The sequence below is a fragment of the Microcaecilia unicolor genome, chromosome 2 (genome assembly GCF_901765095.1).
Source record: "Microcaecilia unicolor chromosome 2, aMicUni1.1, whole genome shotgun sequence".
Classification (NCBI taxonomy): domain Eukaryota; kingdom Metazoa; phylum Chordata; class Amphibia; order Gymnophiona; family Siphonopidae; genus Microcaecilia; species Microcaecilia unicolor.
In genome coordinates, this window is record NC_044032.1 from 5668338 (window position 1) to 5691236 (window position 22899).

Genomic DNA, 22899 nt, shown 5'->3' on the forward strand with positions numbered 1-22899 from the left:
AAAACCCTTAGGTATAGTCCATAAAATATTGAACTCTCCTGAAGGTAAAGAGGATAGAAGGTAGAAAATGCTGCTGGGTGACTGAACTGTGATGATGAACTGAAAGAACTGTTTGTCTTGGGAATTGAATTACTGTTTATTGTGCACTGGATAAAGAGCCCAGACTGGAGCCTGTAATCCTGTATTGAATCCTGGTATGTGCTATGCTGCTGTTGGAACTGTGTACTAGAAACCCGCATGGAATAAAAGTCCTTAAGATTGAAGTTACTGGTGGACATCTATTTCTTCACTGTACCGGGAGCCTGTGGCTGGAGGAGATTGTTCTATCCTTGGCTGCACCTAGGGGCACCTGGTTACAATATGTACGCTTGTCTCCCTTTCAGACTTCATTTGAAATGTACTACTTTATAGCTTCATTGTGTGCTCCTTAGTCCTAGTGTTTTTTGGATAAACAAGCGCATGGTCAGGGGCATTCCTAAAATTTGTGCGCAGTGTTATAGAATTGGGGGGGGGGGGGGGTGCACCCCATACTGGCCACCAGGAATTACACCTGGTTTCATTCAGTGCAAGTCCTGGCGCTGGCCATTGAAATCGTCTGCAATGGCGCTTATCTGTGAATGTCCATTATAAATTAGCATTGAGTGCCATTTCTAGTGTATAAGAACTAGTCACACAAGTGACATCAGCTGCCCATACTGTAGCAGGACATGTTTATCCACTCCTACCCTAGCTAAGATAATGTTCCAGCATTTGCAACGTTCTTTAAATTAGCACCTTATTTTCTTAATCCTGTTACTCTGTCTTATCTATCTTTATGTTCCATCTTTGCTTACACCCTATACTGTCTATTAAAACAATTTATTACGTATTGTGTTGACATCGTAAGTAGTATACTCTGCCATTACTTTGTACTGTTGTTTGAATATTTTTACTGCTGTAATTGTCTATTGCTGTACACCGTCTTGAGTGAATTCCTTCAAAAAGGCAGTAAATAAATTCTAATAAATAAATGCAAGGTGGCGTACCCAGGACAGGAACATAGCAGGGCCAACTTTTATGCACATAAGACAATACTGTAAGTTATACAGTATAGGGCCATTGCATTAACACCTAATATTGACATGGTATAGGTGGGCACCAGGGCATAGCCAGAAACCCAAGTTTTGGTGGGCCTGAGCCCAAAGTGAGTGGGCATGAGAACCTCTCCTCCCACCCAATTACTCTTCCTCCCCTCCCCCTCTGTACCTTTCAAAGCCTTCATTTCTTTGCAGGCAGTGAATTGCGACTTATCGGTTGCTCACGCCAGCCCCGAACCTCCTCTCTGATCCGGCCCTGCCTGTGCTGATACGTGATGTCTCAGAGGGAAGGCTTGGGAATGACGTGAGCAGCAGGTGTGTGTTGCTGTACACTACTGGCAAAGGAATGAAGGCTCTCAACACGATGAGGGTTAGGGGGTGGAGCTAGGGTTACCATATGTCCTCTTTTCGGACATCTTCAGATATGTCCTACAGGATTTTTAATTTTTAGGGAAATGTCCTCTTTTTCTTTTATGTGCCAACACACCTACCCACATAATGAGAGAAACTATCTCTGGCTTATTATCAGTCTGGACACATGGGGGTGCTAAAGAGAGAAAAAGGCATTGCTGATCCCCTCTCTGCTCCCCTGCTGGTTGAATCTGTCAAAGGAATTTTGTTTGTGCAGCACAATTTTAAGCATATATCGTGCAAAGACTTTCACACATATCACAAAAGCCAGACAAAAGGAATGTGCTCTTATGATAAGTACACTTAGACTCAGAATCAGTCGAACTGAAATCCAGACATTCTTGAAATGTAGAATGTCTACTGCTGTACTGTAAGTAAGTCACTTTGATGTGTGTTCATGAACTACAATTAAATATTTCTTTAGCAAAGGTAGCAACCAGTTTTAGTTTTTCTGCCCTCTTTTTTTGTCTCCACAAATATGGTAACCCTAGATGGAGCTGAGATGCCAGGATGCTTGTGGGAGACAGGAGGGATAGATCCCTGGTGTCATCAGCTGGTAGGGTTTGGGGAGTCCCACTAACCACATCAAAGATACCATTGCTGGATGGGCAGGCCTGTGACCACCAGGGCCGGTTTTAGACATGGTGGGGCCCAGGGCAGAAATTAAGGACGGGGCCCCTGATTCCCCCTCCCCCAATCTCCCCACCTACATTGCTAGTACACGGTCCAGGCATTTCTTACCATTCTCCCCACCACAGTCCGTCTCTCTCCCTTGCGGTCTTCTTTAAAATATATTTCCCTTCTCAGAGGGGCCCTAGCTTGGCAGCCATCCTCACAAGCTGCCTCCAGCTGTCCCTCTCTGTCATGATCCACGAATCATGGCACAGAGGGAAAGCTTTGGAGCAGTCGGAGATAGCTTGTGAGAATGGCTGCTGAGCTGGGGCCCCTCTGAGAAGGGAAATAAACTTTTAAAGAAGATCAGGAAGGGAGGAGACAGACTGTGGTGGGAGGGAAGGGGAAGAGATGCCTGTACCGTGGGGCCCCCTGGAGCTGTGGGGCACAGGGCAGATGCCCTGTTTGCCGCCGCTGCCGCCCCCCCCCCCCCCAATGCCGGCCCTGGTGACCACCTGGGCACATCCATGGGCCTGTTGATGCCAAATTATTCTACAATGGAATCAAGGCACCCAGATGTTGTTATAAAATTAGCATCTAGGTGCCAACACTATGGCAACCAGTTATAGAATCCCCCCCCCCCCCCCCCAATATGATAAACCGCTATCAGATAATCTCCAAAAGTCGGTTTATCAGCTAGAAACAGAACTCACCCAACCATTTCTGTTCTCTTTATTCTGCTCAAGATCATTCTACATGAGTGGCTCTCAGCCCTGTCCCTTGGGGCGCACAGAGCCAATTGGGTTTTCAGGATATCCTCAAGGACTATGCATGAGATGAATACTAAGGAGGTAGTGCAGTGCACACACATCTATCTCATGCATATTCACTGTGGATATCCTGAAAGCTCAACCGGCTGTGGGTGCCCACAGAACTGGGTTGAGAACCACTGGCTGAAGGGCCTGTAATTAGTAAATTCACTCCCAACATCTGCTTTATAAAGTGAGACAAAAGGACCTAGGCATGAGAAGTGCAATAGTCTGTGTGTTAACATCCCTAATGCAGGCTAAAACTACTACTAATCATTTCTAAAGCGCTACCAGGCATGTGCAGCATTGTTCAGATGCGCAGAACAGAGGCCATTCCCTGCTCTGTAGAGCTGCCAATCTAGTCAAGACAAAGAAAGAAAGTCCAGTAATGCATTTTAAAAGAAGCTACCAGATATAAAAGCAACCTCAAGCAGGTGACCCTCTGACATTCAGCGTTTTTAAAGGCACTGACCAGTGCCAGCTGAACTGCACCCAGATCTACAAGGCCGGACCTAATCCGGACACCGGCATTGAATCTCCAGGTGCTGACAGATATTCAGACTGCTATGAGGATAAGAGCTCCGAAAAAGTTAGGACAGACTTCTGCAGTAACTGAACACTTAAAAGCTGGTTAAGTGCCACTGAATAACTACTCCAGGGCCAGCCAGCAGGATTTAACCAGGTAGGAGCCTTCCTACCTCATTAAATCCCACTGAATATCTACTTCACACTTTGTAGATTTGAATATATCCACATAGGGAGCATGCTGCATTGACTCAGGACGTTTGTTCCAGGCAAATAAAGTTGAAAGAGCAGAGTCAGGTGAGCATGAATAAAATTTAACTCACCCACATATGCAAAACATGACAATAACATTATAATGACTTCATCTGTTATATCCTTTATCCTTCATCTATTACACCCTTGATAGCAGGACTTAAATTAAACATGCATTTTTAACATGTGAATTCTTAGTATTGTTCTGGGACTATGTTTAAGGTCTATCCAGCTGCAAACTATGCCAAAACATTTCACAAGACCCCACAGTCATTCACAAAGGAAACATATTCAACATAAAGGAATCCTTCACATGCTCATCTTCCAATGTAGTATATGTCATCCAGTGTAAAAAAATGTGACGAAGGGTGCTGTATTGGAGAAACAAGCCAGATGCTGAAGAAGAGATTTAATTTACATAGACATCATATGAAAAATGCCAACGCCAACCAGGATGTTACCTCTGGGGGACAGCACTTTACAAAACCAGAACACTGTACTATGATTTCATGGATCCTCAGAAGCTTAGCTGAGATTGGGTGGCAGAGCCGGTGGGGGGGAGGCGGGGCTAGTGCTGGGCAGACTTATACGGTCCGTGCCCTGACAATGGCAGATACAAATCAAGGTAAGGTATACACAAAAAATAGCACATATGAGTTTATCTTGTTGGGCAGACTGGATGGACCGTGCAGGTCTTTTTCTGCCGTCATCTACTATGTTACTATGTTAAAGGAAACTTTAAAACAATACAGGAACGCAAGACCTTTGAAGTCAAAATGATTAAATATTTTGACACCCACCAGACAGGACTTAAGAAAGATCTGGGTTTTCTAGCCCATTATAAACCATGAAATTTCACTGCATATCTCCCTGTCCCTTACCCTCTCGGTCCTCTCTGTTTCTCACCTAACCCACCCCTCCCTCATCCTTTCAGAAGGTCACTGAAATACTTTGATGTTTCACTTATATATGCTGTTACTTATCAAATTTTGCTTATTTCTGATCTGACGAAGAAGGGCTACCTTCGAAAGCTAATCAAAAAATGTACTGTTAATCCAATAAAAAAAGTATCATCTTATTTTCTTTTGTTTGTTTTATTTTATTCTATTTCTATTGATTGCATATATCACTAGAAAATCTGAAAAACCTTGTAGAAATCAATGCCCAGAAGATACCAGACTGTGATAGTTTCAAATAGATATCCAACCCATTAGTAACATTAGCACTATTTATTTGCTTCCAAAAGTTCTTGTGGGCTAATTCGTGTGGAGGAGTGGCCTAGTGGTTAGGGTGGTGGACTTTGGTCCTGGGGAACTGAGTTCCATTCCCACTTCAGGCACAGGTAGCTCCTTGTGACTCTGGGCAACTCACTTAACCCTCCATTGCCCCATGTAAGCTGCATTGAGCCTGCCATGAGTGGGAAAGCACAGGGTACAAATGTAACAAAAATAAAATAGATACTATTGGAGATTCTACATGGAATGTTGCTACTATTTGAGGTTCTGTTGCTACTCTGAGATTCTACATGGAATGTTGATACTATTGGAGATTCTACATGGAATGTTGCTATTCCACTAGCAACATTCCATGTAGAAGGCTGCACAGGCTTCTGTTTCTGTGAGTCCGCGCGGCCACATTGGTGATCTGCACGCGCAGACTTCTACATGGAATGTTGCTAGTGGAATAGCAACATTCCATGTAGAATCTCAAATAGTAGCAACAGTGGAGGAGTGGCCTAGTGGTTAGGGTGGTGGACTTTGGTCCTGAGGAACTGAGTCCGATTCCCACTTCAGGCACAGGCAGCTCCTTGTGACCCTGGGTAAGTCACTTAATCCTCCATTGCCCCATTGCGTCATAATGTAGCGTTTATTTAATTAGCTCTAAAAAAAAGCTGGCACCATCTTGGCTAATAACTTTTGCTGAGCTGACGCTAAAAGAAACACGGGGTGAGTTTGTTTCTAGTTTTCGGGTACTCTCGGAATGTAGGCTTACTGCTAATATCCAGGGGGACTACTAATTAATTCTGATTTATATTACAGGGGAATGTCCTTGAGACAGCCCATTATGGGCGAAACATGCATGTCGGGCAGATGATCCCCTGGGTCCGACAAACTTGAAAAATTGAAAAGATAAGTGATAGTTAAAAATATATATCTATTGAAACGAAATTTAGAAATCTAGAAAGAAAAATAAAAGAACCAGTGAAGAGTTTCATGTTACTAAAATCGATTCTATCTAAAGGATAGCGATTTACATCACTGAGGTTCTGAAAAAATATATATGATTAATTTCTGATGTTGAAGTATCTGTGTTATAAACTGTGCTTGTGTAAAAAGGATTCTACTATACTTAAAGATTAAGAGGGCTTAAAGAAAATTCAAACTGGACTATATTATTATTCATAGCTATTTGTAATAATCCAGTTTCAAAAAATATAAAAAAATCTATTCTTGCCTGTTGTGGAGTGGTATGCTATTCCACTAGCAACATTCCATGTAGAAGCCTGCGCGGCCACATTGGTGATCTGCAAGGGCCGACTTCTAGTGGAATAGCAACATTCCATGTAGAATCTCAAATAGTAGCAACAGTGGAGGAGTGGCCTAGTGGTTAGGGTGGTGGACTTTGGTCCTGGGGAACTGAGTTCCATTCCCACTTCAGGCACAGGCAGCTCCTTGTGACCCTGGGTAAGTCACTTACTCCTCCATTGCCCCATGTAAGCCGCATTGAGCCTGCCACAGGGTACAAATGTAATAAAAATAAATAAAAAATATTCACCATCAAATATGATAGAAAACAAGATGTAATCACTATTTTCTAGTTATTTAGAGTTATTTCATATTACAAATGCATGTTGCAGTCTTTCTGTGAAATTATTGTGTTGTTTTTTGGTAAATGTATTCAAAACCATTTTAAATTTTGACATAGTATCTGGCGTATCCACAAGTTTGAGTGGTGTACATTCCTAGCCATTCTATTCTATTGGGTGACCGACCACCTGTGAAGCTAACCTCTCGTTCCCAAGCTGAAGCTAATGCACATCTGACCACAAGGTTGTTTTCCTGGAATGTTTTAATATAGAACTAGATTCTTGATATGATGCTGAAGATATCAGAACAAAAAAAACCTCGCCAAAAGTTAGGCGCAGTTTATAGAATGTGCATAGCGCCTATCTCTGACACTACAATTTAGGTAGGTCCATTTATGCCAACTAACACCTGGTGTAAATGTTATTTCAGAATAGTGTGTGTAAATGTTACCGGTGCACAGGAGAAGGCTTTTTGCTAGAGCCTGCTTTTTCGCGTTACAGTGGATATCTTAAACAATAATGCGTTGAGGCACTTGACCTACATTATTAATACACTTCAGTATCAATACTCTGACCCCTGAGGCAGGCGTCATTTGGCGCCGAAACACGGCTCGTGTCGGGTCACCTGTTAATAAAGTACTCCTGTTGTCCTAGTCTTGAAGGCCCAGTGTTGCTCTTTTTTGTCTGTATACTTTGGTTGTAAGCTGTTTACCCTCTCTATTTGTACTGTACTAAATGTTAAGAATGCCTATGACTTGCACATGTCCCTCCCATGGCCACACCCCCTTCTGAGACCCACGCACCACGTTGCAGAATATGTTTAGAAAACTGCGTGCATAAATTCTAATTTGTGCCAAATATTGGCCAGTTATCATCACCAATTGGCTTGTTAATCAATGAAGTTGTGCACGCAATTTGCCCACACTCTAGTCGCCATATATAGAATCCGGGAGATAATGTATCATCGAGGAACCCTTGATAGAAAAAGCTATTTTGACCTCAGAAAAATTCTAACATAGTTTCCCTTCCCTACTGCAAAGTGTATAACTGACCACTGGCTTAGTAACCCATGCATAATTTTTCCTTTGCTAGGAATATGATTTAAATGAATAAATGAAATGAAATTTGAAAAAGAGGCAATGCATTTATTATTACATGTACTTATACTGGGACTCCAATACTTCAGAGTAGACATCATTTCCTCCAAATGCAGTCTTTGTTTCTCAAAGCTTCAGAAGAAAAGTTACCTTGGAATGTTAGCTTGTCAGTGTCTTTTTCACAAATCCAGCGATATAGAAATCCCACATTAGATTGTTCATGTATTTCTCCATTTTTATTAATAAGATAGTATATTCTGGAATAATAAAATAAACAACGCCCAGGGAGTTAGAACGGGGTAGATACTCAGCATTTTGCAGAGCACTGCTGGCTTTATGCCAAGATATTCAATGGTGAGTCATATCCAGGCAGACGTTTCCGGACAAAACGTAGCGATATTTGGCTATGATGAACCGCATAAAGATAGGGACTGTGTTTTTTCTGTGGTCCTATTTAAGCGGTTATCCTAGCTATTTAAGTATTAAATATCAGCACTTAACCAACTAAGTGCCAAAACAGCCCCAGGAATGCCTACAAAACAGCTGGTTAGGCGCTCACAGGGCATTCGTCAGTGACACCGTCCTGTTAGGTGCCACGGAAAATGTCCAGTTAGTCCTGGAGAAGCCGTTTCTGACCATTTAACTCACTTTGAGTATCTACCATTCAGCTACTGCATCTGTTGAAGAAAATAATACAGTGACTTATATCATGGCATTGTGAAGGGAACACAGGGGCCCTTTTACTAAGTTTAACTAATAAATGGGTTTAGCGTATCCTAAAATGGGACTTTCCCATGTGCTACGTCCATTTCTAGCAATGCCATAAATTCAGCCCTTTTCTATTATTTGAATTTCTGCTCACACGTGAAAATGGGCTCCTGCATTAAGCAGTTATGGTGCGGTAATGTGGACACAGATATTCTGAAAAGAAGCTGTTGCGTTATGTAGCTTAATAAAAGGGTCCCTCTGTGTTTGAACGGACATGTACACACCTATATTTCGGAGGGAGCTATCGACATAAACAGATATAAATATATAGGTAAGATTTCCAGATATCGTATAAGTCAGACTACTGAACAGGCAGGCCTAACCTTAAACAGCTAAGTTATCCATGTTATCCACACCCTTGTCACCTCTCATTTAGACTACTGCAATCTGCTTCTTGCTGGCCTCCCACTTAGTCACCTCTCCCCTCTCCAATCGGTTCAAAACTCTGCTGCCCGTCTCGTCTTCCGCCAGGGTCGCTTTACTCATACTACCCCTCTCCTCAAGACCCTTCACTGGCTCCCTATCCATTTTCGCATCCTGTTCAAACTTCTTCTACTAACCTATAAATGTACTCACTCTGCTGCTCCCCAGTATCTCTCCACACTCGTCCTTCCCTACACCCCTTTCCGTGCACTCTGCTCCATGGATAAATCCTTCTTATCTGTTCCCTTCTCCACTACTGCCAACTCCAGACTTCGCGCCTTCTGTCTCGCTGCACCCTACGCCTGGAATAAACTTCCTGAGCCCCTACGTCTTGCCCCATCCTTGGCCACCTTTAAATCTTTAACATTGCTTTTGACTCGTAACCACTTGTAACCACTCGCCTCCACCTACCCTCCTCTCTTCCTTCCCGTTCACATTAATTGATTTGATTTGCTTACTTTATTTATTTTTTGTGTATTAGATTGTAAGCTCTTTGAGCAGGGACTGTCTTTCTTCTATGTTTGTGCAGCGCTGCGTAAGCCTTGTAGCGCTATAGAAATGCTAAATAGTAGTAGTAGTAGTAGAGAGGGGACTGCAGAGATCCATAATGCCCCACACTGCAGAACCAACTTGCTGATCCCATATACTGAGTCAGATGCTGCAGTGGTGACACAAAGTACTACTGCAACTGATGCCACTATACTGCAGCATCCTCTCCCAGCAACTGTGATGCACTACTGAAGGCATAGCCTAATGGATTGGGCACTGGCAAGGGAACCTTGAAGAGAAAGGCTTGAGTCCCACTACAGCTTCCGGTGAAACCGGGAATGTAACATCACCCTTCATCGGCCTGGCTTCAGAATGAGCACCTGTCAGTAATAAGAAACTGCTACGATTGTGACCATAAAGGGCCAGCTGGACACATCCTCTCTCCTAAACCAGCATCTGCAGTCTCCTTTCCCCAGGGATGTGCTATCACTGGTAATAACAGAGTCACAGAGCTGTGTATCAAACATTTAAACTTAAGATATTTTTTTTCTCTGTAAAACAATAAAAAGTTGGGCAAACTATTCACAGATCAGTCTCTCAATATCTCAGCACAGTTTTGGCTCTCACTGTCCTTATGAGGCTCAGTGTGGCCTCTTCTGCTGCTTCCACAGTATCTGCACCTCTGTGATGAGGTTCAGCAAGAGCCCCTCTATTGTGTTGAGCCCATGCTGCATGTCACAATGCATTCTTGTGGCACGCAGGATCTCACCCAGAGTGGTTGACATGGGTGCCTCCATGACTGGCTGCCCCTTCTACTAGAGGAGTCTCTGTGCTGTGGGGTGGTGGTCCAGCTTGTTTATACTGGGCTACAGGGCCTTGGAGGCAGGTGCACCCTGGCCCAGGCCCTTCTGGGGAAGCATGTCCATATATGTGGTGTTCTTCCTGCACCACTACTACTACTATTTAGCATTTCTATAGCGCTACGAGGCATACGCAGCGCTGCACAAACATGGGAGAACTGGTTGCACCTCTTGACTAGGCCCCAGTGGCAGTGACTGTGGGACCTCTCACAACACAGGTTGCTCCTCCCTAGGTGGCTCCACAGGTTCACGTTCATCCAGCTCTTTGGGTTGGGGCACATTCAGGGCCTGTGCAGCCTCTCCCTCCTCCTTCTCAGCTACATCATGTGCTGGAGAGATACCTGTGTGTTAGTTATGTACACTGTACCTGGCCAGTAGGCCAACATTTCCTGGAAGGCACATGCCATGAGTATCATGTTTGAGTGCATGAGAGTGCATTGAGCGAGCTGATCTGTCTGCCTTTTTGTTACCCAGGACAGGTGCTTCAGTGCTACCCTTCCATGTGTCAGAGCTATGCAGATGTGACCTTGACACAACCAGGGCTGCACATAGCAACCTGGTCAATGCTGTGCAGGTACTGTGACAGTTAGGGGCTGTGTGTTGGTAGCTGGAGGACATCAGTTATGTCTACGACCAATGATATGTCATGCCAAAGGACACTGGACAGATGTGGTGTATATTTGTCCAATGTGAGGTCAACCTGCATACAGGAATGCAGAGAAGGCTATGGGATGCTGGAAGCATTGGGGTGGTCAGGCACTGGCTTAGATGTGAGGTACACATGTACTATACCAGTGATGGTGACACGGTTACAGGTACTGCTTGGGATCCTAGTATGGTGGGGACCCATGCGCATGAGGTATACAGATGACTAGGACGAATCAACAGACCTTGATTGGCCTTCCATGCCTTCTAGCCATCTCTGCACGAACCTCCTTGATACAGTCACAATATTGGACCGGAGGTAGGAAATATAGAAAGAGCCTACTGTGGTATCATTAGGGCAATTAGCTTGCCCCCCCGCTCACTGATGGCAGTGACTGGACGCCACCCCGTGATTCAGGTACATAATGTTTGGCTTGGCAACAGGACATTTCGGAGGGAGGGGGGCTGTATTCCTCCAGACGTTTGCCTTAGCTGTGGAAGGGCACAACCTATCTATTTGTAGCACTATAGAAGTGATAAATAGTAGTAGTAGTAATAGAATTTGGAGATTTCATTCTCTGGCAACGAAATCCAGAGTTTAATTACATGGTGAGTGAAGAAATATTTTCTTCAATTTCTTTTAAATTTACTACTTTCTAGCTTTATTGTGTGCCTCCTAGTCCTAGTATTTTTGGAAAGAGTAAACAAGCGATTCACACCTACCAGTTCCACGCCACTCATTATTTTATAGACCTGTATCATAAGAAATATAGAACATAAGCGTTGCCATACTGGGAGAGACCGAAGGTCCATCAAGCCCAGTAACCTGTTTCCAACAGTGGCCAATTCAGGTCACAAGTACCTGACAAGATCCCAAAACAAATCCTACACATACTTTTAAAAGACTGTGAAGGAGGGGGATCCTGGGGACAAAATTCAGACACAGTTCAGTAAAGTTCACACATGTACTGTATAAATTGCAAACTATATGTGCTTAGATTGCGAGCCCTCTAGGGACAGAGAAAGTGCTTGTATATAAGGTGTACAGCGCTGCATACATCTAGTACTGCTATAGAAATGATTAATAGTAGTAAATCCATTAGCACACCTTAGTAAAAGGACCCCATAATGTGGTGGTTCGACAGACAGTTTCCACTGCAGAATGTTTGAAATAGACAAGACATTGCTCTTTTATTACCAGGAGTGATGACAGTCACAGCATTGTCTTAAAATTACATTCACAAGTAGACAAATGTGTAGCAATAAGTCATTACACACATCTTTAATTTTCTGAATATAGAGAAGCAGTGCTCTGTATATTGTACATTTTGATTTTTTTGTGCTAGTGTTGGTTGGGAAAAGAGATTACAAATGATTAAGAAATATACTTACTATTTCCTGACTTGTCGAGGGATACGCAAAAGCGTAGACAAAAGTTTTTGCAATTGAAACAGAAGACACTCCAGTTAGGAGCGACTTTTTACCTAAGTATCCATGTAAGTGGTAACTTATCAAACTGTTAAATACGTGTATTTTGACCCTTCTCAACTGAGCTCCTTTATAATATCAAAAAGAGCTCTTTAACTATATGTACACCAAGCCTGTAACGCTGAACTCTTGATTTAGCTTTTTATTATTTCAGATATTTAATTTTCCTTGTATCTCCAGTATTTGAAAAATTGGACTCCTTATTGTGGACTTTAAAGCAACTAAAGGAAAATTTTCTTTAGTATTTCTTTAATAGAAGCCATAGGGCTGGTTATATTGTTTAGCTGCTTTTATGGTTCAAGTGAATTTACTTGTGATTCGTAATTGAATAATTATAAATAAATAAAATAAAAAATAAAAAAAAAGAAATATACTTACCGTAATGAGCCATCGCGCCAAACACAAAGATAGTCCGGCCAAATGAAAGCCCAGTGGGTATTACAGTTCTGCTTTATATATTCCTGAGAGATATAATATGATGAAACTATTACACATCATTTGTTATATTTAAATTCATAGCACTATGATAACTAATATACATTATCCAAAGACTGAAAATATTTTATTTATGAACAGAATTTTGTAGGAGTATATATCTGTTTGTATGCCTGAAGCCTGTATAGACTGAGGCCTATGAACCAAATTCTGACTGCAACATAACCATCATAAGAACATAAGACTACTACTACTACTACTTAGCATTTCTATAGTGCTGCCAGGGTTACGCAGCGCTGTACAAGTTTAAATATGGGGAAGGACAGTCCCTGCTCAAGAGAGCTTACAATCTAACGGTAACAGACTACGTAGTCAGTGTAGGTAACAGGAATGGGGAAGGTGGTTAGGCGGCAAAAGCAAGGGAGAAGAGATGGGCCTTGAGTAAGGACTTGAAAATGGGCAGGGAGGGCGCATGGCGTATGGGCTCGGGAAGTCTGTTCCAGGCATAAGGTGCTGCGAGGCAGAAGGGGCGGAGTCTGGAGTTAGCGGTGGTGGAGAAGGGTACAGATAGGAGTGATTTGTCCTGAGAGTGGAGGTTACGGGTGGGAACATACGGGGAGAGGAGGGTAGAGAGGTAATGGGGGGCAGCAGATTGAGTGCACTTGAAGGTCAATAGGAGAAGCTTGAACTGTATACGGTAGCGGATTGGGAGCCAGTGAAGCGACTTGAGGAGAGGGGTGATATGAGAGTATCGGTTCACGTGGTAGATAAGACGTGCGGCGGAATTTTGGACAGATTGAAGGGGGGATAGGTGGCTAAGCTAAGAGTAGCCATACTGGGCCAGACCAATGGTCCATCAAGCCCAGTATCCTGTTCCCAACAGTGACCAAGCCAGTCACAAGTACCTGTAGAAACCCATAAGTACACAAGTATTGCGATACTGGGAGAAACCGAAGGTCCATCAAGCCCAGCATCTTGTTTCCAACAGTGCCCAATCCAGGGTACAAGTACCTGGCAAGATCACAAAACAGTACGATACGTTTTATGCTGCTTATCCAAGAAACATGGGACGCCGTGGCCATTTTGAGAGAGACAAAGTAATGCTGCAGCTGCACTTGAGACAGTTACCTGAACTGGTGACTCCCCCTTGAAAAAGTAGCCACGAAACGGGGACCTGTCGGGGTTTTAAGAGCACCAATCTGTTCAAGCTAAGTGCTGCATAAAATTAGATGATAGCATATAGAAAAATAGAAATGTATCTTTATACATAAGATTAGCAAAGGTTGGTGGAGGTTAAGTCAATGATTAGACAATACACACTGATAATACACCCAGTCATTGGGTGAAAAATCAAACAATTTTTTTCGTGTGTCATATATGAGACTACTCCACTCTCAACAAGCTGAAGAAGCAACAATACACTTGTATTCATGTGTGTTTAAATATTTTGTTATATCCAAGAAACAAGCAGTGGATTTTCCCCAAGTCATAAGTACATAAGTACATAAGTAGTGCCATACTGGGAAAGACCAAAGGTCCATCTAGCCCAGCATCCTGTCACCGACAGTGGCCAATCCAGGTCAAGGGCACCTGGCACGCTCCCCAAACGTAAAAACATTCCAGACAAGTTATACCTAAAAATGCGGAATTTTTCCAAGTCCATTTAATAGTGGTCTATGGACTTGTCCTTTAGGAATCTATCTAAAGGACAAGTCCATAGACTTTTCCTTTAGGAAGCCGGTCAAACCTTTTTTAAACCCCGCTAAGCTAACCGCCTTTACAACAGTTTCTGGAAACGAACTGCAGAGTTTAATTACTACTACTACTACTATTACTACTATTTAACATTTCTAAAGCGCTACCAGGGTTACGCAGCGCTGTACAATCTAACAAAGAAGGACAGGCCCTGCTCAAAGGAGCTTACAATCTAAAGGACAAAAAAGTGCAGTCAATCAAATTGGGGGCAGTCTAGATTTCCAGGATAGGAGGTACAATGGTTAGGTGCCGAAAGCGACATTGAAGAGGTGGGCTTTGAGCAAGGATTTGAAGATGGGCAGGGAGGGGGCTTGGCGTATGGGCTCAGGGAGTTTATTCAAAGCATAGGGTGAGGCGAGGCAGAAAGGGCGGAGCCTGGTGTTGGCGGAGAAGGGTACTGAGAGGAGGGATTTGTGCTGTGAGCGGAGGTTACGGGTAGGAGCATAAGGGGAGATGAGGGTAGAGAGGTAATGAGGGGCTGCAGATTGAGTGCATTTGTAGGTTAGTAGGAGAAGCTTGAACTGTATGCAGTAGCTGATCGGAAGCCAGTGAAGTGACTTGAGGAGAGGGGTGATATGAGCATATCGGTCTAGGCGGAAGATAAGACGGGCAGCAGAGTTCTGAACGGATTGAAGGGGGGATAGATGGTTAAGGGGGAGGCCAGTGAGGAGTAGGTTGCTGTAGTCAAGGCGAGAGGTGATGAGAGAGTGGATGAGAGTTCGGGTGGTGTGCTCGGAGAGGAAGGGGCAAATTTTGCTGATGTTATAGAGAAAGAAGCGACAGGTCTTGGCTGTCTGCTGGATATGGGCAGAGAAGGAGAGGGAGGAGTCGAAGATGACTACGAGGTTGCGGGCAGATGAGACGGGGAGGATGAGGGTGTTGCCGACTGAAATAGAGAGTGGAGGGAGAGGAGAAGTGGGTTTGGGTGGAAAGACAATGAGCTCGGTCTTGGCCATGTTCAGTTTCAGGTGGCGGTTGGACATCCAGGCAGCAATGTCGGATAAGCAGGCTTATACTTTGGCCTGGGTTTCTGCAGTGATGTCTGGTGTGGAGAGGTAAAGCTGGGTGTCATCAGTATAAAGATGGTATTGGAAACCATGAGATGAGATCAGCGAGCCCAGTGAAGAGGTGTAGATTGAAAAAAGAAGGGGTCCAAGGACAGATCGCTGAGGAACCAACAGAGAGTGGGATGGGGGTGGAGGAAGATCCATGAGAATGTACTCTGAAGGTACGGTGGGAGAGATAAGAGGAGAACCAGGAGAGGACAGAGCCCTGGAACCCAAATGAGGATAGTGCAGCAAGAAGTAAATAATGATTGACAGTGTCAAAAGCGGCGGATAGGTCAAGGAGGATGAGGATGGAGTAGTGACAAGTTCAGTGAATAACAATTTTCTCCGATTCGTTTTAAATTTACTACTTTGTAGATTCATTGCATATCCCCTAGTCCTAGTATTTTTGAAAAGAGTAAACAGACGCTTCAAGTCTACCCATTCCACTCCACTCATTATTTTATAGACCTCTATCATATCTTCCCTCAGCCGTCTTTTCTCCAAGCTGAAGAACCCTAGCCACTTTAGCCTTTCCTCATAGGGAAGTCGTCCCATTCCCTTTATCATTTTCGTCACTCTTCTATGCACCTTTTCTAATTCCACTATATCTTTTTTGAGATGTGGAGACCAGAATTGAACACAATAATCAAGGTGCAGTCGCACCATGAAGCAATACAAAGGCATTATAATGTCCCAATTTTTGTTTTCCATTCCTTTCCTAATAATACCTAACATTCTATTTGCTTTTTTAGCTGCCGCAGCACACTGAACAGAAGGTTTCAATGTATCATAAGCAATGACACCTAGATCCCTTTCTTGGTTGGTGACTCCTAACGTGGAGCCTTGCATGACGTAGCTATAATTCGGGTTCCTCTTTCCCACATGCATCACTTTGCACTTGCTCACATTAAAGGTCACCTGCCATTTAGACGCCCAGTCTCCCAGTCTCGTAAGGTCCTCTTGTAATTTTTCACAATCCTCCCGTGATTTAATGACTTTGAATAACGTTGTGTCATCAGCAAATTTAATTGCCTCACTAGTTACTCCCATCTCTAGGTCATTTATAAATATGTTAAAAAGCAGCGGTTCCAGTACAGACCCCTGGGGCAGGGCCGCCGAGAGCCGGGGCCGGGCCAAGACCGCCCCCGGGCCCCCCACCCGAAGTCGCCGGCCCCCCCCTCCACCCGAGGTCGCGTCGCGCCCCCCTCCACCCGCTGCCATGCCCTCCAAACTAACCTGAAGCGCTTTTACGTTCCCATCGCAGCAAGCAGCATCAGCAGGGCAGACCTCTCCTTCCTTCCATGCCCCGCCCTCGCGGACGTTATGTCAGGCGAGGGCGGGACACAGAAGGAAGGAGTGGCCTGCCCTGCTGCTGCTTGCTGCGATGGGAACGTGAAGGCGCTTCAGGTTAGTTCCGGGAGCTACGGAGGGCGGGACTGCAGCGGCGCCGGGCCCCCCCCCCCGGAGTCCTGGGCCCGGGGACTTTTGTCCCCCCTGTCCCCTCCTCTCGGCGGCCATGCCCTGGGGATCCCCACTAACTACTCTTCTCCATTGAGAATACTGACCATTTAACCCTACTCTCTGTTTCTATCCTTTAACCGGATTTTAATCCACAATATGACACTACCATGAATCTCCAATTTCCTCTGGAGTCTTTCATGAGGTACTTTGTCAAACACCTTCTGAAAATCCAGATACACAATATCAACTGGCTCCCCTTTATCCACATGTTTGTTCACCCCTTCAAAGAAATACAATAGATTGATGAGGCAAGATTTCCCTTCACTAAATCCATTTGGATTTGTCTCATTAATCCATGCTTTTGAAAATGCTCTGTAATTTTTTTCTTTATAATAGTCTCTACCATTTTGGCTGGCACCGATGTAAGACTTTACCGGATCTTCCCTGGAACCTTTTTTTAAAAATCGGCGTTACATTGGCCACCCTCCAATCTTCCGGTACCACGTTCGATTTTAAGGATAAATTACATATTACTAACAATAGTTCCGCAAGTTCATTTTTCAGTTCTATCAGTATTCTGGGATGAATACCAACCAGTCCAGGAGATTTGCTACTCTTCAATTTGTCAAATTGCTCCATTACATCCTATAGGTCTATAGAGATTTCATTCAGTTTCTCTGGCTCATCAGCTTCGAATACCATTTCTGGCACCGGTATCTCTCTCAAATCTTCCTCAGTGAAGACCGAAGCAAAGAATTCATTTAATCTCTCCGCTATGGCTTTGTCTTCCCTAATTGCCCCTTTTACCCCTCAGTCATCTAGGTGTCCAACCAATTCTTTTGCCGGCTTCCTGCTTTTAATATACCTAAAAAAAATGTTACTATCCTGCTTATAATCGAAAGAGAAAAACGCCTATATTGTGACCCAAATCGGGAGATAGACGTTTATCTCCCAAAAACGAATAAAGCGGTATAATCAAAAGCCGAATTTGGACGTTTTCAACTGCACTCCGTCGCGGATGCGGACAACGTTGATGGGGGCGTGTCGAAGGCGTGGTGAAGGCGGAACTGGGGCGTGGTTATCTGCCGATCAGAGATGGGCGCCTTTCGCCGATAATGGAAAAAAAATATGCGTTTTTAGCGAGAATTTAGGGCACTTTTCCTGGACCCTGTTTTTCCACGAATAAGGCCCCAAAAAGTGCCCTAAATGACCAGATGACCACTGGAGGGAATCGGGGATGACCTCCCCTGACTCCCCCAGTGGTCACGAACCCCCTCCCACCACAAAATATGCCGTTTCACAACTTTTTATTTTCACCCTCAAAGTCATACCCACCTCCCTGGCAGCAGTATGCAGGTCACTGGAGCAGTGGACTTCAGGCAGGTGGACCCAGGCTCATCCTCTCCCCCCCCCCCCCACCTGTTACACTTGTGCTGGTAAATGGGAGCCCTCCAAACGGCCCCCCAAACCCACTGTACCCACGTGTAGGTGTCCCCCTTCACCCCTTAGGGCTATAGTAATGGTGTAGACTTGTGGGCAGTGGGTTTTGAGGGGGATCTTGGGGGCTCAACACCCAAGGGAAGGGTGCTATGCACCTGGGAGCTGTTTTACCTTTTTTTTTTTTTTTGTAAACCTGCCCCCTAGGGTGCCCGGTTGGTGTCCTGGCATGTGAGGTGGACCGGTGCAGTACGAATCCTGGCCCCTCCCACGAATAAATGTCTTGGAGTTATTCGTTTTTGAGCTGGGCGTTTTCGGTTTCCATTATCGCTGAAAAACAAAAACGCCCAGCTCAAAAAAAGATAAACGTCCATGTTTTTTCGAAAATACGATTCGGTCCGCCCCTTCACGGACCCGTTCTCGGAGATAAACGCCCATGGAGATAGGCGTTTCTGTTCGATTATGCCCCTCCATGTGTTTTTGCCTCCAACGCAACCTTTTTTTCAAAGTCCCTCTTTGCCATCCTTATCAGTGCTTTGCATTTGACTTGGCATTCCTTATGCTGTTTCTTATTATTTTCAGTTGGTTTCTTCTTCCATTTTCATACTAGAAAACCACAAATGGGAAGAGATACCATGGTCAGACCACAGCAAGCTCACACTTACACTTTAATGGAAAGAAAACGGCAAGAACAGAGAACCAAGGAAACCAATCATGTTCACTACCAGAGGGAAGGTGGTCAATCAGATCTTCTGGACAACAATGATGAATGAACACAGAAACATATCACCTAAGGACATTCACTTCATGAAAATCTGGGACGAAATAAGCGAAAAAACACACCAAATAAAATAGCACCACTCAAAACGAAAACAAGGAACCAAAAACAACCACATCCATGGTCTAACTATGAACTAGTACAAATGAAAAAACTATGTAGGAAACTAGAAAGAAAATGGGCCAAAACCAAGACTAACACAAACAAATTCATGTGGAGAAAAGCTATAAGAACATACACACGCAACATAAAAAAAGCTAAAGCAGAATACTATAGCTCTTATGCCAACCCAGAACAGAGCAACACGAAAAAAACTATTCAAACTCATGACCTTACTGAAAACCCACGATGTCCTAGCATCAACTGAAATACCACCAAAGAGAGATGAGCTTGCACAATACTTTGAACATAAAATAAAGATGAAAAGATCAGATTTAACAAAACCACAGACAACCATCGTAGACTTCCTACAAGAATGCAAAACAAAAGACACCCAAATCACAGCAGACAGAATATGGCTCTCTTTCAAAACACCCAAACCGGACACAATAAGATCACTACTAGCAAAATACGCACACGCACGATGCATACTAGATAACTGCCCTAACTACATGATGAAAGACCCACCAGACTGGTTCATCGAATGCGTTACCAAACACATCACTGTTTACAAAAGGGCAATTCCAAACAGACAAAGGAAAGATAATACTTACCCCAATACCTAAAAACACAACTAGCAAAATCAGCGACATCACAAACTACAGACCAGTGGCCTCAATACCAGTACTGATCAAAAAAATGGAGGGCCTAGTAGCACAGCAACTAACATAATACCTGACACAATTCTCAGTCCTCCACATCTCCCAATCAGGCTTCAGACCACAACACAGCACGGAGACTGTACTAACCATCCTGATAACGAAGTTTAGAAGCCTAATAAGCCGAGAACAAAACATTTAACTTCTACAATTCGACATGTCAAGTGCGTTCGATCTAGTAGACCACACAATACTTATGACCCTACTCGACAACATGGGAATATGCGGAGTAGTCGCAGCATGGTTCAATGGCTTCCTAAGAACCAGATCTTACATCACCCTGTATTTGTTCACACCGGAACCTGCAAAGGCCTCTCCGGTACTATGTAAGCCACATTGAGCCTACAAATAGGTGGGATAATGTGGGATACAAATGTAACAAATAAATAAATAAATAAATATAAAGATGTACAATCAGTTTTCGGCTTCCTGGATCCCAGAATATGGAGTACCACAGGGATCTCCAATATCACCAATTCAGTTCAACATAATGATGGCAACACTCGGAAAAAAATTTGGAAGCAAAGGGCTTTAACCCATTCATATACCTGACGATGTAACTGCCATAACCAAGAAAACAACCACAGGGCAATGTGTCCTGTACGAAAATCTCCTTCCCAACACCACAGGAGATAACACATTGGACTATCTCCCTATGAGATGGACCAATCGCTATGCAAATGCTAGAGACAATGTAGAAATGTCTGCAACTGTATAATCAGTTAATAGCACACAGGGATGCAATATAATAACGTAAAGCTTTATAAAATGATGTGATCAATAATCAATATGACTATGTAATCCATGCAAATGTATACTCAAGATATAATCAGTATATAACCAAAGAATTAATGATTGTTAGCAATATATATACATACATATGTAAGAGTAAGATTAAACCTGCATATTAATAGTTTGAAAGATATTATTGTTGTAATCATAGTATGTTACTTAATCGAAGATATGGGTAAGCCCCAAGAAGGATTGGAATAACCGAAGTAGTGCCTATATTGTGACCTGAATTCCAAACTTTTGACCATAACGGTTTTCAATTAGACTCTCCAATTCAATAGTTTTATAGGATACCTTCTGGAATGGATGGTACCATGGTACGTTAACCCTGGTGTCACCCTATGAGATAGGGTGAAGAGGGGAATGTTAATATGTGTGCTAGCTTGAGACCTATCCACTGGAATAGTGGTGGGCCAAGCTACATAGCTTAAAACAGCTGAAAAGCACTGCCTAGGCCTGATAATCAGCTGATGGCCTTATAGCATAGAGCCTGCAAGAGCAGGACTGCTTGGTGAATCTTATTGAAACCTGGTATAACTTTCAAATTGAGTGTAACACTTAAGATGTAGAAATTAATGACAAAAATGGTAAAAAGCTTGGTTCTTAAAATGGAGTTTGTCTTTATAAAATGGCTCCCAGTATCACAAGATATAAAGACACAGATCTCTCTCAGTATTAGGAAAGAGGTTTTAAAAGTGTTGAAATTGGCACTATGAAGAAATCTTTGAGAGGAGGGGCAGGTGGGCACCTGACTTGCGGTTAAGTATGAAGAAAGATTAGAAAAAAAGTCTCTCTCCAATTGACTTGTATGGGGAAGAAATACTATATAAGAAATGCAGAGCTGAGCTAAAATCGGATTCTTTCCCCACCGAAATCTCCGAACGGCGAAGCTCTGGCCGGTTGAACCCAGAATCTGTCTGATGAATGTACCAAATTGAAGTCCTGATTTGGGTGAGAATAAAAGACTATTTCTTTCTCTAAACTGCTTCAGTCTCTGTTTCAATCTATTCTCTCTCCTCCACCTGTTTCACAGAGTACTACACACACACAAGTAAGAATCTTTCTCACTCACATAGATTTCATGTGGGAACATAAATGGCCAAAGATTCACTTAGATCCAGATAGACAGAAAGCTGTGGTCATGGGAATTAGATTTGAACTGCGCCTTCTGTCACCCCCCTACGCCTCCATGACCGGAGGCGCTCCTTAGAACCCCGAGACATAACACCATGGAATGGGGTGTCACTGGAATTCAGGGAGGGGGTGATTAACAAGATCTTAGAGGAACAAACCCTCTGTACACCTCCGTGGGGAAGGGTCCTGCGGGGGTCTAGAGAGGGGTAAATAGAAACACAATCTACATATCTTTTAACAACAGCATCACTGAAATACTGGACAAAGTCAAAACAGGCCTGGACCTTATGGAAAACTAAGCAACAACATTCAAACTTACATTAAACAGGGACAAAACTAAATTCCTGGTTCTAACCAACCCGCACAACCTACCAAAGATTCACAATCAACAATCAAACATACTAAATCAAAACACAACTAAAAATACTGGGAATCGTCCTAGATAAACATCTATCACTGGAAAATCAAATATCAGCGGTAACACCAACATGTTTCAGAACACTATGGAAACTAAGAAGGATAGCCTAATGATGTTACCTTTGGCCAAAGCATTATCCAACCAAGACCTAAATCCATATATTTATGCTGATGATGTGACAATATATATTTCATTCAAAAATGACTCATCAGAAATTGCAGACAAAATAAATTGCAGCTTCCAAATTATGAACTCATGGGCAGACACTTTCCAACTAAAGCTGAATACAGAAAAGACACAATGCCTAATATTATCATCGCAGTATAATAAAATCAACTATCCCAACATAAACACACCAAACCACACTCTCCCTGTTGCGGACACCCTGAAACTCCTAGGTGTAACAATTAAGCGCAATCTTAATCTTGATTGCCATGTAAAAAATGTCATAAAGAAAATGTTCTATGCAATGTGGAGGCTCAGAAGAGCAAGACCTTGCTTCCCAAGAGAGACATTTCACGTATTGGTGCAATCATTGGTTCTGAGCTATTTGGACTATTG

General features: G+C 43.4%; 1 protein-coding gene across 1 annotated transcript in view; it reads right to left on the reverse strand.

Annotated features, from left to right (window-relative positions):
* Window positions 1–7685: 7685 nt before the first annotated feature.
* The window catches only part of LOC115461771, a 123189-nt gene continuing 107975 nt past the window's right edge, over window positions 7686–22899 (reverse strand). Inside the window, exons 8-9 of the mRNA XM_030191816.1 lie at window positions 12640–12722; window positions 7686–7845 (exon numbers count right to left, since the gene is read on the reverse strand). Coding sequence (XP_030047676.1) covers window positions 7686–7845; window positions 12640–12722 — 243 coding nt within the window. The remainder of the gene's footprint in view (window positions 7846–12639; window positions 12723–22899) is intronic.